Below are 15,892 nucleotides of genomic sequence, written 5' to 3'. Positions count from 1 at the left end.
CTGCTAGAGAGATCGTTCGTTGCTCCCAAGCATGACATCACACTCCCTAGGAAGAAGGTAATGCCACTGTGGCGACCGTACTCCTGGGGGCGACACAAGTGCACTGATGCCCAGCCACTGCTCGATGAATCTGCTGGTACATTGACCCAGACCACTACATTCCCCTCGCACGCTACACGACCTGAATCTGACCCTGATGAAACTCAGGTTACCCTTCCCATATACAGTTCCATCTTACACGGTGACAAAGAGGAAGCTGCAGATGAAAGTGCAGGTTCGGCCCACCCGCCATCAGACACACCACCTTACTATCAGGGGCCCTGTGCCAGTGCCGTCGCCAACGAGTGGGCCCCCCCTGCTTGCTCAGGATCACAGCACTTGCAAAGTTGAAATACTGTGCAGTGAGATGGAAGATGGGGACGACGAGGAGTCCAGACAAGTACAGGGATTCCCTAGCGAGGAGACTTATTTGATTGTTTTGAATGTTGGGACAGCAATTTTTGGGGAGCACTATACTCTGGAGAATGATAGATGGGGCCCACCATACACTGAAACATTCCAAAGGTGGACATCAGACACTGGAGCAGCATTTACAGGGCCCATTATACACTAGAGCATTAGAAATGGGGCCCATTATGTTTGGAGCATTATTTGGGCCCATAAGACAGTGGAGCTTCATCCATGGGGACCAACATATACTGTAGCATTATGTGGAGCTCATCATATACTGTTTCAAACATTATATGGGACCAATGATTCTGTATGGAGAAATAGATGGGCCTCGTCATGAGATGTAAAAAGTGAAGTATTTTTCATTGTACTATACCGCTATTTCTCTGCCGTATCGGAGCATGATGAGTTGTGGTATGTGTTAAAGGGGCGCTCTTTCGCCCAGGGCACATGAAAACCTGCAGCCAGCCCTCCCCCCACAACTTTAGCCAAATAACCCCCATTTTTCAGTGCGTAACTTGTATTATGAAGTTAATTAAGGTTGACAAGCTTAAGTAAGAAGAATTGATGCTTTTGGCATTCAAATGGGCACTGTAGGTGTGTTTCCTGTCCTCCTCTCACTGCCGACTTTTATTCCCCATTGACTTACATTGGGTTTCGGGTTTCGGGACGACCCCGACTTTTCTCTATAATCGGACGATCTTGCTCGACCCGACTTTTGGAAAAGTCGGGTTTCACGAAACGAAACTCGACCCTAAAAAACCAAAAGTCGCTCAACTCTAGTAACAAGTTAAAATTGATAAATGATGATACAGAATAACAATAAGGGAATAAAGCATCAGTGCAAAAAGAATCCCTTAAAAATGAATTTATGATAATGATAAAAAATACAAATATAATAACTAATTTATCAATGTATAACCACCAAAAAGTTGATATAATATATCTAAAGTGCCAGTGCAAATAAGGTGCTGCCTATGGTATTTGATATCATATATCTAAAGTGCCAAAAAGAATACATATATAGTGCTGCCTATGATATTCAGCGCTTATTGTTATTCTGTATCATCATTTATCAATTTTCACTTGTTACATCTTGTATGAAGACCCACTTATTATTATTATTATCATCACATGTATTTTTTAAACAGCATATTTTCTCATTGGTAGTTATTCATGAATATACTTCTTTGCTGTAATTGGTTATACATATTTTTTCCATCTGTCCCCATCGTATTGCATCTTTTTTTGTCCCCTGAGCATTTGTTTTTCCCAACCCTACCCCAATTTTTTTGTATTAATAAAGATATATATCTTTTAAAAACAAATTTGAGTTGCAAATTCGGTTATTTTTCTTCGTTTATAATCTGATTGTTGACTGGAATCTGAAAGATATTGTCAAATGGGGTCCTTATTGTATTGAAAAATGTCTTAAAACTGTGCATGTTTGCTATGTCATTCTGGAGGGTCTTGCAGAGTACCTGAAAGACTTCGGAGATATTTTTTCGGAAAAAGAGTCTGAGATCTTACCTCCTCACTGTCCCTATGACTGTGCTATTAATCTCATTCCTAATGCCAAATTATCCAGTGCTCGCTTGTATAACTTGTCTGGCCCTGAGCGGTCAGCCATGAAAGTTTATATTAACGAAAGTTTACGAAATGGTAATATTCGTTCTTTCTCATCGCCAGTAGTCGCCGGATTCTTTTTTGTTAAAAAGAAAGATAGAGGTCTCCATCTCTGATTCGATTTCTGAGAATTAAACAAAATAACGGTTAAAAATACTTACCTGCTTCCACTTATCCCCGATCTATATAATCAGCTTTCCGGGGCCAAATGGTTTTCCAAACTGGATCTCAGAGGGGCATATAATCTGATACATATTCGTGAGGGTGATGAGCGAAAGACAGAGTTTTTAAGGTCTCTTTGAAAATCTCGTCATGCATTTTGGTCTTACTAATGCACCAGCGGGTTTTCAGAATTTTATGAATGATATTTTCTCTGATTATATTAGAAGAATTATTGCGGTTTATTTAGATGATATTGTAATTTTCTCATCTAACCTGGATTCACGTTATAAACATATCTGTTTGGTTCTGCAAAGGTTGAGAGATAATTTTGTTCACTAAAATTGAAAAATGTACCTGTTCTGTTCAAGAAATATCATTCTTTAATTTCATTGTGTCAGCCTCCGGGTTTTAGATGGATCTTGGGAAAGTACAGGCCATCATTGACTGGGTTCAACCCAGCGACCTTAAGGCTCTGCAGCACTTTTTAGGGTTCGCAAATTATTACAGAAAATTTATTAGCAGAGTTTCTCAGATCGTCAAGCCTCTTACGGACCTCACTCGTAAGGGAACGGAGCTAAAGGTTTGATCGCCAAAAGCTGTTGGGGCTTTTGAAAATTTGAAGAAATGTTTTATGTCTGCTCCTGTTCTTGTTCAACCAAACCTCCAGAGGCAGTTCATTGTGGAGGTAGATGCTTCTGAGGTCGGGGTGGGGGTTGTTTTGTCACAAGATCCTGAGACTTTAACCTGGAACCATGTGCCTTTTTCTCTAAAAACTTTCTCCTGCTAAAAGAAACTATGAAGTGGGTAATCGAGAGTTACTTGCTGTCAAGTTGGCTTTTGAAGAAAGGAGGCATTTTTTGGAAGGAGCCATTTATCCTGTCACCGTGGTGACATCACAAAAATCTAGCTTATATTGAATCTGCCAAGTGGTTGACACCTAGACAGGCCTGATGGTTTTTATTTTTTTCACGATTTAATTTTTATATTACGTTCAGACCAGGGTCTAAGATAGTGAGAGCAGATTCCCTGTCTCGTAGTCTTGATTCTGTGTCTCCTCCAGAACCTCCTTCCTCCATTCTTCCTCAGGGTATTGTTGTTGCCTTGGTTTCCTTTAAGCTGGAAGCTGAAATCCGTACTGCTCAGTCAGAATGCAAGCTGTTTGTACCTGTGTATCACAGATTATGCCATTTGCAAGAATTCCATGATTCTGTATTGAGTGGCCATCCTGGGGTCACTGTCACCCGGAAGGCAGTTGCTAAACTCTTTTGGTGGTCTGCTATGCATAAGGGTACTAGTGATTTTGTGTCACCTTGTGAAACTTACGCATGGACCAAAGTACAGCATTGCTGGCCGGCCGGGGAATTGGCTCCTTTGCAAATTCCGGAAAGACCATGGACTCGTTTGTCCATGGATTTAATTTCATTGGGGGTTACCCAATGCTGAAACCCTCTTCAAACTGTTTATAATTCATGTGGTACATTTGCATGGGATTCCTCTAAATATTGTATCTGATAGGGGTGTACTATTTGTCTCTGAATTTTGGAGGACTTCCAGCAGAAAATTGGGGAATGATTTGTCCTTTTTCTCTGCTTATCACCCTGAAACTAATGGTCAGACAGAGAGGACAAATCAGTCTTTGGAGCAAATTTTAAGATGCTCTGTCACCGATCATCAGGAGAATTGGTCATCTTTTCTTCCTATGGCTGAGTTTGCCGTTAACAGTCGGGTTAATCAGTCCACAGGGACCTCGCCGTTTTTTTGTAATTACAGGTTTCATCCTCATTTTGATGAGCTCTCCACAATAAGTTCTGGGTGTCATGGGGTGGATGTCACTATTCAAGAGCTGGGAGATGTCTTGAGGGAGGTTAAAAAGAACATTGGGGTGGCTCAGCATTGGCAGAAGCGGATGGCTGATAGGAGGCGCTTGTCAGAGGCCGCCTTAAAAGCAAGAGATAAGGTCAATACCTTTCCTCTAAGATTGAAGATGCCCTCGCTGAAGTTGGGTCCTAGGTCTTTCCGTATTCCTAATGTGTTCCACAAGTTGTTGTTGAAGGAGTTTATTCCCCCTGCTCTGTCTTGCTCGTCTCCGCCTCCTCTGTTGTCTATTGAGGGAAGCTTGGGATATGAGGTAAAAGGATCATTGATTCCTGAATGGTTCGGGATTCCCTTCAATATCTGGTACATTGGAAGGGGTACGGACCTGAGGAACAGTCCTTGGTCCCAGCTCATTCTGCAAGGGCTGATCGGTTGGTCCGGGCCTTTCATCGGAGGTTTATTGGGAAACCTGGGTGTCTGGTGCCCCCCTTAAGGAGGGGTTACCGTCACGATCTCCACACTGTTCTTGTCTGCTATGTTACTATTATGTGGAGGCTGTCAGTCTGTTTTGGTTGTGCTGGGTCTGTGCTGCAGTCATCTGTGTTCACTTCCCTTGATTAGTCCTCTACTTATGCATGCTAGCTCCTCCAATTGTACACTTCTTGCTGCCTGTGTAAGGCCGGGTTCACATTAGCGTTCAGGGGCTCTGGGGAGGGCTGCGTACTTCTTCCATTAAGCCCTGCCTACTTCCGTATACTTCTGCATGTGTCCTGCATACTTATCTTTAACTTTGGGTACTCAGGACATGCGGATGTATGCGGATGCGTTGTTTTGACGGGCCCACAGTCTGCGCAGAACGTAACTTGTTGCGTTCCTGTGGGGTTGGTGGGTGCGTCAAAACAACGCATCCGCTTACATCTGCATGTCCTGCGTACCCAATGTTAAAGAGAGTGTTACCTCCTCCCCGCTTACCACCACCAGGCCCGGGTCTGCCCCACCTGCTACGCCGCTCCCACGCTGACCCGGCCTCTACTGTGCCCTGCTCATACATCTTACTGAGTACCTGCACGGACGTCCTGGCGTTCCAGGTACAAGCGCATGTGCCTTAGGGCCCAACCACGCGTGCGCTCGCCGGTCTTATGACCCTGATTGACCTGACCCCCGCAGCTCTGCCTGCCCAATGGGGGATAGGTGCCAGGTATTTCAGGCCGCCCTCCCTTAGTGGAGGCGCCTGATTATCATGTTCTTTGTGCCACATTTTTAGGCCGCCTTGCTGCCGCTGCATTGCCCTGCACAGCTAGGAATTTAACCCTTGCTCTCCTTCCTCTCTTCCAGGATCCGCACCTGTCCCATACTCCCTCTGGTGCCTGCCTCCCATCTCTCCTCTAGTCCAGCTACCATCTGCATCACCGCTCATCTCAGTCCAGCTACTATTTCCACCACCGCCTTCCCCTGTCAGCTACCGGTTTCACCTTCTCTCCTCTCTGCCCTATTACCTCTCCATCTGATTTCCCTCCATCTCCGTACCTCTACTCTACCCTCCAGCCCTGGCCCTCTCCACTCCTACCCTTCTAGTCTTCTTCCAGTGTTTTACGTTTTTGTTCCCTGAGCCGACCCCTGGTCCTGGCATCCGTGGTTCTTGAGGTCCCTGAGCTTGTCCCTAATGATCCCTTTATAGGGGTTGGTCAAACCTGGTGAGGTTTGGAATCACGGACCAGAGGGTCCATTCTTGGTACTCGCCATCACCGGCGTAACAGCTAGGTATGCAGGACGCATGCAGAAGTATGTGGAAGTAGGCGGGGATTAATGGAGGAAGTACGCAGCCCTCTGTAGAGTCCCCAAACTCTAATGTGAACGTAGCCTCAGACTGATCCCTCTGTGTCTGTGCCTGACCAAGCCTTGACTTTATTCCCTTCCTGGACTTAGACTCTTTGCCTGTGATTTGATTTCTCTTTTGCCTGATCCCTGTAAACTGTCTTGTCTTTCTGGTTTTCCCTGACCACGGCTCGTGAATTGGATTTAGTCTCTTACTACCCCTTGTTGTACTGCGCCATTCCCTGAACCTTACCTTGGATCATTTGACCTCCCTTTACTTACCCAGTAAGTTGTATACATTATATTACTATCTGTTATTGTAGTCTTTCTCTCCACTCTGGGACTAATTATTACTATAGTGACTCTTGTCACAGAGACTGAGGACAACTGCATGTTCTGGGTTAAATCCACCATCCAGCACAAGATGTCCCTCAGCATGGAGGACCTGCTGAAACACCTGGTCCAGCCGCAGAAGCAACAAGAGACTAACAAGCTCTTGTTACAGCAGAACCGCAGGAACAGCAGCAGCAGATGCAGCTTCTGGAGACCGCCAACCAGGGCAGGATGAGTGTGCCAACCCCAAGTATGTCTGAAGATGCCCACGTCCGGAAGGCAGTAAGACAAGCCTTACAGAAAATGACCCCATGGGATGATGTTGAAGCCTTTTTGACTGTGTTTGAGCAGGTAGCGGAGCATGAGAGGCTACCGCCAGAACAGTGGGCAGAGGTGCTGGCCCTCTATTTGACTAATGAACCACAAAAAGCATATTACGACTTAGCCCTCCAGGATGCCAAAGAGCAAATTAAAACTGAGATTCTGACACACCTTGGAGTGACAATGTCTGTAAGGGCTCAGCGAGTTCACCGCTCGGAGTATGCTGGCGACAAACCCCCATGCTCCCAGATGATTTGATCTGTTGCACCTGGTTGAAAAGTGGCTGCAGCCAGAGACTTCCACTCCGGCCCAAATGTTTGAGTGCATGGTGATGAACAGGTTCGTCCACTCCCTTCCCAGGCCAATACAGACCTGGGTTGCCCAGGGCAACTCCCGGAATGCAGATGACTTGGTCGGCCTGGTTGAGAGATACCAGGTGGTGGAGAAATCCCTCGGGAAACCAGACGTCGCTACTTCCCTGTACTGAGATACCCAAAAGGGGGTGGGCTCACCATGAAGGGTGGCTGGACCCACAACTGGGTGGCATCCCAATCCTGCTGAAGTGTCCCTTAAGGTTGTGCTGAAGGATGTGGTCTGTTGGCGTTGTTACAATCTTGGACACATAGCCGTCCTTTGTCATATGTCCCCTGAACCCATGGACTGCAGCCTAGGTAGGCGCTGCTCTTATTATGTGTATCCGGCCTGCAGTGTAGACGGTCAACCCGGGGAGGGTTCCCAGTCATGTGCCGTGTCCATCAATGGGGTAATGGTTTTGGGACTGTTGAACTCTGGAAGTCTGGTGACCCTAATCAGCGTGGCCCTGCCCCACCAGTTAATCCCTCACAAGTTTGTGGGTGTCTGCTGCATACACGGAGATGCCAAGGACTCCTGACACAGAGATGGCGTTTCAAGAACTCAAGCAGGCTCTGTGTAAGCACCCGGTTCTCATTGCACCTGACTTTAGCAAAGAATTTGTGGTCCAGACCGATGCTTCAGAGGTTGGGTTGGGAGCCATGCTCTCACAGGAAATAAATGGAGAAGACCAGCTCATCCTGTTCCTGAGCCGGAAACTCTCTCCTTGCGAGAAGATCTACGCTATAGTTAAGAAAGAATGCTTGGCTATAAAGTGGGCTTTAGACAACTCTGAAGTACTACCTGCTAGGTTGTAGGTTAGTGTCAGACCATGCCCCTCTGAGATGGTTGAGACAGAAGAAGGGTAAGAACGCCAGGGTGACTAGGTGGTTCTTAGCCCTTCAAGTCTTCATTTTCCACATAGAGCACAGGCCAGGGAAGTTACATGGTAATGCGGATGATCTCTCCAGGAATTCCCTGCTTAGTGACTTAAGGTGCCAAAACCCGCAGCTTTGGGTGGGGGGGGATATGTGACAGTCACTGGCATGGTATGTGAAGGGAGATACGTGTCATGTGCCTACTGTGGTCAGTGATGTAAAACCAGAGTGTTTTTTCCTCTAGCACACTAAGTGCTGAGAGGGTTAATAGGAATGTATATTTTGGGATGGTTTTAGTTGACCCTCATAGAGCGGGTCGGTGAAGGTCCACCGTATCCCAACATGCAGAATCCTGCCAGGACCGGTGTGAGGTCAAGGTCATGTGACCATCACATGGGTGGTAAATACCTGGCCATGTGAGTGATTGGTGGGTTGTGTCTTGGGAGAGTAGGACCTCACACAAAGCTCCCAGAGGAGCTAAAGGACTGTGCGGGAGAATTGCAGGTGAACCCTTCAGGGAATAGACTCATATGAACTGTGTTTTGTTTGTTTTACCATTATGCCAGCAAGGCTTTGTTTATTTTGCTGAACCCTGCCAAGGTTTATGCTATCCACAATAAACAAGCATGTGATTCTTTTCCAGATCAGTTCCAGTGTCTACCTGAGGAAGCAGCCAAGTGTGTCAACCCCTCACACCAGTTACAGACTAATAAGTTCCTCTGGTTTACATAGGCACTTGCCCTTATTTGAAGTACCATTGATGTTTTTTTGTACCTATATTTATTTATGTGCTTACTTGCAACTAATTGCCTCTATGTACATTGCTCTGCACGATTTTTGTATGCTTCAACTGGGCAATTTCTGCTGATTTTTAATTTTTTTTTTATAATTTAATTAAAATATACATTATATACAGTTGTAGCAAAGATTATCATGACTTACAACGCACCATCTTGATAGTCATAAAAGGCTATCGCACTTAAAGAGGTTTTCCGGTGTCAACCAGAGAGGCTCACTTATGTATCGGAAGTGAGTGGTGCAGCTTACGTTGCAACTCACATACCTGCGAAGACGTGTGTTGGGGACATGTCCTTTTCATTAGCATAGGACACGTGCACAATACCTGGTGATTGTGCATGCCTCTTGGCAGGTGTGTGGGTCATAATATCATCTGCACTATACACTTCCAATGTGGAAGTGAGTGGCTCTGGACAATTTAGCATTGCACAAACCATTGCATGTTAAGTTACTTATTGAATTACACTATTTTGTGTAGTAAGATCCTGATGCAGTGTTTTCTAAGTCAGTGTAACCTTTGTTATATCTATATATTGGCATAAGCATTGTATAATGCATTAGCCTCTGAATCCCCATAAATAACTTTAAATCCTTGTAGAACTTCATAAATTACGTTATGTAAGTATTTCAATATGATGCCTTATTTGTGCAACGTTTACCACTCAAAAGATTATATTTGCTAGCTTACCAATATAAAATATCTACATTTGTTTCAGGACAGGTACATGATTTTAGGACAAAATGGCTTTTTTGTGAACCCTTCTGATTCCTTAGCAATTATTGCAGCCAACCTCTCCTGTGTGCCATACTTTCAACAAATGGGTGTGCGTGGTTTTGGGAGGAGTATGCCTACAAGTACGGCCATAGACAAGTAAGTAACATCTGAATAGTAATTCTTAAGTATACTAATAGCATTCTGCCTCTTTTCTATCCCACTCACAACATTCTTTTGCCAAGAAATACAGTGAAATGATCTCAAAATGATATTAAAAATTGTGAAATGACATTTTCTTTAAAAGGCATGTCCAGTTAAATTCAGAAAACTGCAAGGTCTTTCATGCTAGGTGTCACAACACTGTTGTCGGATGTCCCAGGACCAGGGGCTCCTTCCCTGGTCCTTAAAGCTAGGAGCTGTTCCCTGGATTACTTCTGATAGTGAAGATGCCTGGGCCATATACTTTGCCTTAGCTCCTGAACCTGCCCTCAGTTTTCACCCTTCTCCACCCAGGCAAGAGGGAAGTATTAGTGTACCGTAATACCCCAACCAGACTAACAAGGTGATACGAATGGGGAAAAAAAAGGAAAATACTAAAAATACAAATATACGTACACATATAACAGAGGTAAACCCCGGGGAGAGGCGCATGGGGTTAAGCCAAAGTAGGAGAAGAAGGGGAATTATCACACACTCAAAACCTAGCAACAGTCACAGATAAATCCACCAAACGCCTTCTTCAGTAATAACCACCATCAACTTCCAGCCATGCAGCATAAGCTACTCTGACGATGAGTGCTAGCCAGGGCCCAGTTTTTATAGGAGATGGGAGTGGCTAACAGTGCTCAGCTGAGAGCCTAAACGCTCCAGTAGCTTTCAACTGAGCAGACTAACCCATGCACTACATGCCTAATGATTTTTGGTGCATGTGTGGGTTTTCTGTGGAGCAGAAAGTGAAGTCTATGCCTGCTATGAGCTAGAATAGAGTTCAGGTAAAATTTACTCTAGTTTTCTGGATTCTCTATTAGTAAACTCGTTCCACAGTAATTGTCAACACCATTTTTTCTAAACTATGCCCACATTTTAGAATAGCAAAGAGGGCTGGTACAAAATGTCACAATTTTTTATGTCAAATACCCCTTGCGCCAAATTTAGCAACTTTCTGATAACAGAAAGCTGGAGTAGAGGGATTTTAGATTGCTTCCATGTCAAGTTAAACTGTTGTACATCTAAAGGGTATGTACACTGCAAGATAGTCATCAAACGCTTGGGAGAAAAGATCTTTTGTGCAGCACAAAAGTCTGTAAAAGTGGCGTAAGACTCTGACAACATTGTTCACAGCAGTCACCTGGGAGTCAGAAATGCTTCCAGGGGTCTTCCCCATGATATTCCCAAGTCATTTAAGCACTGTTCCCTTCGATTTCCACAATTTCTAGTCCCTCTTAAGACCGTCGATGGGCGGCTGCCGGAAAAATGCTTAAGTTTCCCATAGATTTACATTGGGCTCGTTGCTCGGGTCGAGCACCCGAGCATTCCAATATGCTCGACCCGAGCATTTTAGGGCTTCCCCATCACTAGTCTTTATTAAAACTATACTACAGAAAAAATGCACAAAGTCTATGATAAAAAGGAGCCTTTGACTAGATAGACCATAACTACACTAAAGTTTATCACATTGATCAGTGGTTCATTCTGTTTGCTATGCTTGGTTCATGTTCAAGCTATCCATTCTAATGGGCCCTATACACAATTGAAAGCTGTTGGACGAATGATGATTTGGCTGATCGTTTGGCGGCAGCTATCTCTCCCAGGTCTTCCATATACAAAAGCTCTGGCTCTCTCAAGTGTTCCCGTTAAAGACAGTCAGTGCCTAACTCCAAAGGTAGCAGCTTAACTTCTTAACTGTAACAGTTTAACTGTAGCAGCGTTTTGCATGCGTTTGCTGTTTTTTTGCGCATGCGATTTAACCAGTTTGTCACCATGTTAACTGGAAAAACGCATGGGATTTTAAACACATGCGTGCGCATGTCCTAGCGCATGCGTGCGTTCCCATAGACTGTATTTTTTTGCGCATTCCATGCGCTAAAGTGCACATGCGCTTTTTGAGACAGGTCGGAAGGACCAAAAATGCAACAGGTTGCTTCCGGCGCGCCTAGGCGCACATTACAAAAAAAATGCATGCGCATGAAAACGCATATGAACGCGTGCATGCGCTAGACCATGTGCACCCATTTTAAATATAGGGGAGCAATGCGCATGCACATGATAGCGCACAAGGTGCAGCGCTAAGAAAGACAAGTGTGAAACCAGCCTTAGTCTAATCTGGAAAGGGGTCTTAAGATTACAATATAAATTGGTTGACTTTTTTGTGGCGTAAATTTACACTAAGTCTGTGATGCATTTTTGGTGTGCTTTGTTTAATTTTAGAATATAACTGTCTTGCGAATTCACACTGCTTGTTAACCAATAAATGCCCCCAATAAGCAATATGCAGAAAATATAAAATACATAATAAAGTTGATGCAAGTCATGAAAGAGATTTTTTTTGGTGAAAATTGGCGCCATTTAGAAAATTACTCTCCCCAATGAAAGCAGATAAACACTTGGCACAGAATTAGTATAGTCTTTGATGTTCCAAAATGTGAAGTCTTTAGATTGTCCCACCAAGCCAGCCTCTGTAACACCACTGCCTGCATCTCTGCACAGCTTCCCATCCCCCACTATGCATGGACACCGATGTGCGCACCATCCAAGGCTGTGCAGTGAGCTATTTGTCCTCTGCTTACTGTGTGCTGAAAACTCTGGGTCGTTTGCTTGCTGTACATACTTCCTGGCTGCATGGTTAAGGCGGCTGCACCTGCACTTCCTGATTCTTAAAAAACAGTGGGTACACTCCTAATGTGTCCCCAGTCTATTGCTGAGAAACACTTAGTACTTATGGTACCTTCACTTGTTGGAAGGTGCCTGAGCAGCATTCTCTTTAAGTGTGTGCAACTGCTGAGTTGTCAGGTCCTCTCCTGTTCCTGTCGCCCTGGGTGCTGAATACCCAGGCCTGAAACCTGAATCTGTACCGGTATCTGATTGTGGAGACACGGGGGTCAGTGGGTGCTATAGTCCATTAGCCAAAATCGCATGGACCAGGGCACATTCCGCCGAATGCCCCCTCTCCTTTATTACTCAAACATCACAGGGTGAGGGTAAAACCGTGTCAATAATTTATTGAACCACAAAACAGACAAATAACACAAAGAACAGTCCCAGGAGAATGCCCAAGATGGTGCAAATTACAGAGTTTCACCCTTCTGCTGACTTGCTGGGATAAGTACAGCTGTGACTTCAGAGCTTCCAGGGCCAACTACTTTACAAATAGTCTTTGGTTCTTTGGACCACAGGATCTCTTGGCTGTATGGAAGTCTGGATGTATAGATCTTGTTACAGAGGCGCATATCCTCTTTTTAAAGTTTACAACTGTTGTCCTTTAAGCTAGCAACCAGTGGTCAAGCGAAAGATGTGATCAGGTTGACTCGCATTGTTTGACTTTTTAATAAATTTGCATAGTTTTTACTCCTCTGCTTTGCAAGTCAACAAGCTAGCTAACCTGGACAAAGTGTAATCAACATATCAGCAATCATCATTGTTCAATTGCCCTGCATTTATGTCACCCAAGATAACAGCACAATATGTTACAACGAACAACAACTTAAATGTAAGCTGCTGCAACAGTTGCTGAAGGAGCAGCACCTGTGAATAGGGACAGCTCTGGAATTGTACCCATGACTACTACTCCGTTCCACCTTGTTACATTTGTCATAGTCTGCAGGATCAACCCCAGCAGCCCTGCAACTCTGAGACTGAGAAGATTCCTGAGAATTGTTGAACGCCGTGAAGGAGTTAAAGATGGCTGATAGTGACTGTAAAATGGCGCCCAACACTAACAAGAAGATAGAGGTCAGTGGCGCGAAAATGAAGGAGGGTGCCTCCTTTTGTGAGCATCATGCAAGAGATTTGGCACCGAAGGAAGGAAGACCGCACCCCCCTGTGATGGATGCCCGCCCGAAATGGGTGTGGGTGAAGAGAGAGTTCTCGCTCCCGCCAAACAATCTGGAAAAATGGGTGGAGCAGCAGGTAACATCTCCACCCACGAACAGGAGGAGCCCGACAGAGACAGACTACCTGTTGATGGATGAGACGCCATTGCTGGACACGATATAAAGGCACAGCATATCTTTCCACGGTGGTATCAGCCACCAGGACTGGAGGCGATCTGTGGCCCGGGCAGAGATGGACCTGTGTTTCAAGACCTGGTGGTCGGAGGACCTGGAAGGATGGCACCCTTTCCGGTGGCTGGACAAGCAGCCAGTGAACAACAAGGAACCCACGAGACTGGAGGAGCTTGAACCAGAAGGAGCTCGGAAGATGTTGGAGGCTGCACTGAAGGTGATTGTTACGGCCACAATTACTGGTTTCCACGGCCATGCAAGAGGACTGTCACTGGATACAGGAACGCCGCATTCTGCAGGAGTTGCAGCGCCCCGGTGGATGAACTTTCTCTGGCCAGGTAACCAGCGGAGTGATCCAATATTTTATGGCTTCATTTGGGAGGACGACATGAGAGAGAAGGTCTGTGTGAATGCTGGATCCATTCATTGCAAGGGTCCTGTAGAGGAATGGGATCAGGTATCATTTGTGAAGGAGTCGGGACCTCGGGGGCTATATGCGGTGGCCGTGTAGATGGTCTCCACTCCGGAGGAATGATGGGTGCGTGTAGCCCACCGCGATAGGTGACCCTCTGTAATGGTTGCAGCTCCTGAAGCCAGGCAGGAGGAAGAGGCACCTGGACTGGGTGAGGTGGCTGCAGATATAGTATCAGAGCCAGAAGCTCTGGGGGCCATGGGACCATAACTGGAGGGGACACAAGCTGGAGAAATAGTGAGGACTCCTCCTCCAGTGGATCTTCGTCCCACACATATATTGTAGTGCAGGGTCCGCATGCGGCCCATTACACCAATCAGTGGCCGTGCGTTGAGTGACGCGTCTCCTTTAAGAAAAAATGCATGTTGTGCTGGTTGCACCTGTGAAGCAAAAGGGATTGTTCCGTATCCCTAAGAGAAGAGTGAGCACTGCAAGACACCAAGGGATTATGGCATCAGGAGTGTCCATCATGGTCACGGGACAAAGACAAGCAGCCGGTGAAGAACAAGGAACCCACGAGACTGGAGGAGCTGGAACCAGAAGGAGCTCGGAAGATGTTGGAGGCTGCACTGAAGGTGATCGTTGGGGCCACAATTACTGGTTTCCATTGCCGTGCAAGAGGACTGTCACTGGATACAGTGGTGAAGAGTAGGGAGTTCCCGTCCGATCATCCTACCACCCTGACCGCTGCTTCTTCACCCCATGTGGCTACGCTGTCCTCTCCGGTCACATCTCGGCTCCGGACTCCACTGTTGACCCCAATGTTGGTGGTGCCTGCATCCTCCCAGTCCGCGCCTGTTCCGTCTGGCACCGGCGGCGCATATGTGGAGGAGCCCCGGGTGCCAAGTGTTGAAGAAGCTCGGTGGATTCAGGGAGTCATCAAGGAGAAAAAGCGGCGGGAACGCCGCATTGTGCAGGAGTTGCAGCACCTCAGTGGATGAACTTTCTCTGGCCAGGAAACCAGCAGAGTGATCCAATATTTTATGGCTTCATTTGGGAGGACGACACGAGAGAGAAGGTCTGTGTGAATGCTGGATCCATTCATTGCAAGGGTCCTGTAGAGGAATGGGATCAGGTATCATTTGTGAAAGAGTCGGGACCTCGGGGGCTATATGCGGTGGCCGTGTAGATGGTCTCCACTCCGGAGGAACGATGGGTGCATGCAGCCCACCGCGATAGGCGACCTTCTGTAATGGTTGCAGATCCTGCAGCCAGGCAGGAGGAAGAGGCACCTGGACTTGGTGTGGTGCCTGCAGATATAGTATCAGAGCCAGAAGCTCTGGGGGCCATGGGGCCATAACTAGAGGGGACACAAGCTGGAGAAATAGTGAGGACTCCTCCTCCAGTGGATCTTCGTCCCACACATATATTGTAGTGCAGGGTCCGCATGCGGCCCATTACACCAATCAGTGGCCGTGCGTTGAGTGACGCGTCCCCTTTAAGAAAAAATGCATGTTGTGCTTGTTGCACCTGTGAAGCAAAAGGGACTGTTCTGTATCCCTGAGAGGACTTTGAGCCCTGCAAGACACCAAGGGACTATGGCATCAGGACTGTCCATCATGGTCACGGGGTAAAGACTGTGTTTCGTTTGTTTTTCCCCCTCCTCCAAGTTTATTTGTGCACGTTTGCGCACCCCCTTCTGGATCATGGGCCTGAAAACCCTATGAGGGTTGACTGATAGGAACTGTGTGTGCAGCTGTTGCAAGGACTGAATTCTTTTAACCCAGAACTTTACCCCCTTTTAACCTTGCACTAGCCTCCTGTTAAGCACAGTGCACCAATTTGCTGATAAGCCCGTTATCTGGTTAAAGGAGGGAGGGGGAGAGCTTGGTCAAGAGTACACAAGGACCAAACAAAGTCAAGACTGTGTGAACTGATGATGAATTGGCCATCGGGCCAGGATATCTGCTTTACAGGTCCCAGGAACAAGGGGACC

The 15,892-nt window shown here is 46.2% G+C and overlaps 1 protein-coding gene across 1 annotated transcript in view; it reads left to right on the top strand.

The window, feature by feature from the left end:
- The window catches only part of PGM5 (phosphoglucomutase 5), a 386,192-nt gene that overhangs the window by 150,499 nt on the left and 219,801 nt on the right, over window positions 1-15,892 (top strand). Inside the window, exon 6 of the mRNA XM_073572252.1 lies at window positions 9,266-9,420. Coding sequence (XP_073428353.1) covers window positions 9,266-9,420 — 155 coding nt within the window. The remainder of the gene's footprint in view (window positions 1-9,265; window positions 9,421-15,892) is intronic.

This window comes from Dendrobates tinctorius, unplaced genomic scaffold (assembly GCF_039654945.1).
Source record: "Dendrobates tinctorius isolate UK_male_01 unplaced genomic scaffold, ASM3965494v1 ptg000031l, whole genome shotgun sequence".
Lineage (NCBI taxonomy): Eukaryota > Metazoa > Chordata > Amphibia > Anura > Dendrobatidae > Dendrobates > Dendrobates tinctorius.
This window is presented reverse-complemented; position numbering and strand designations above follow the sequence as displayed.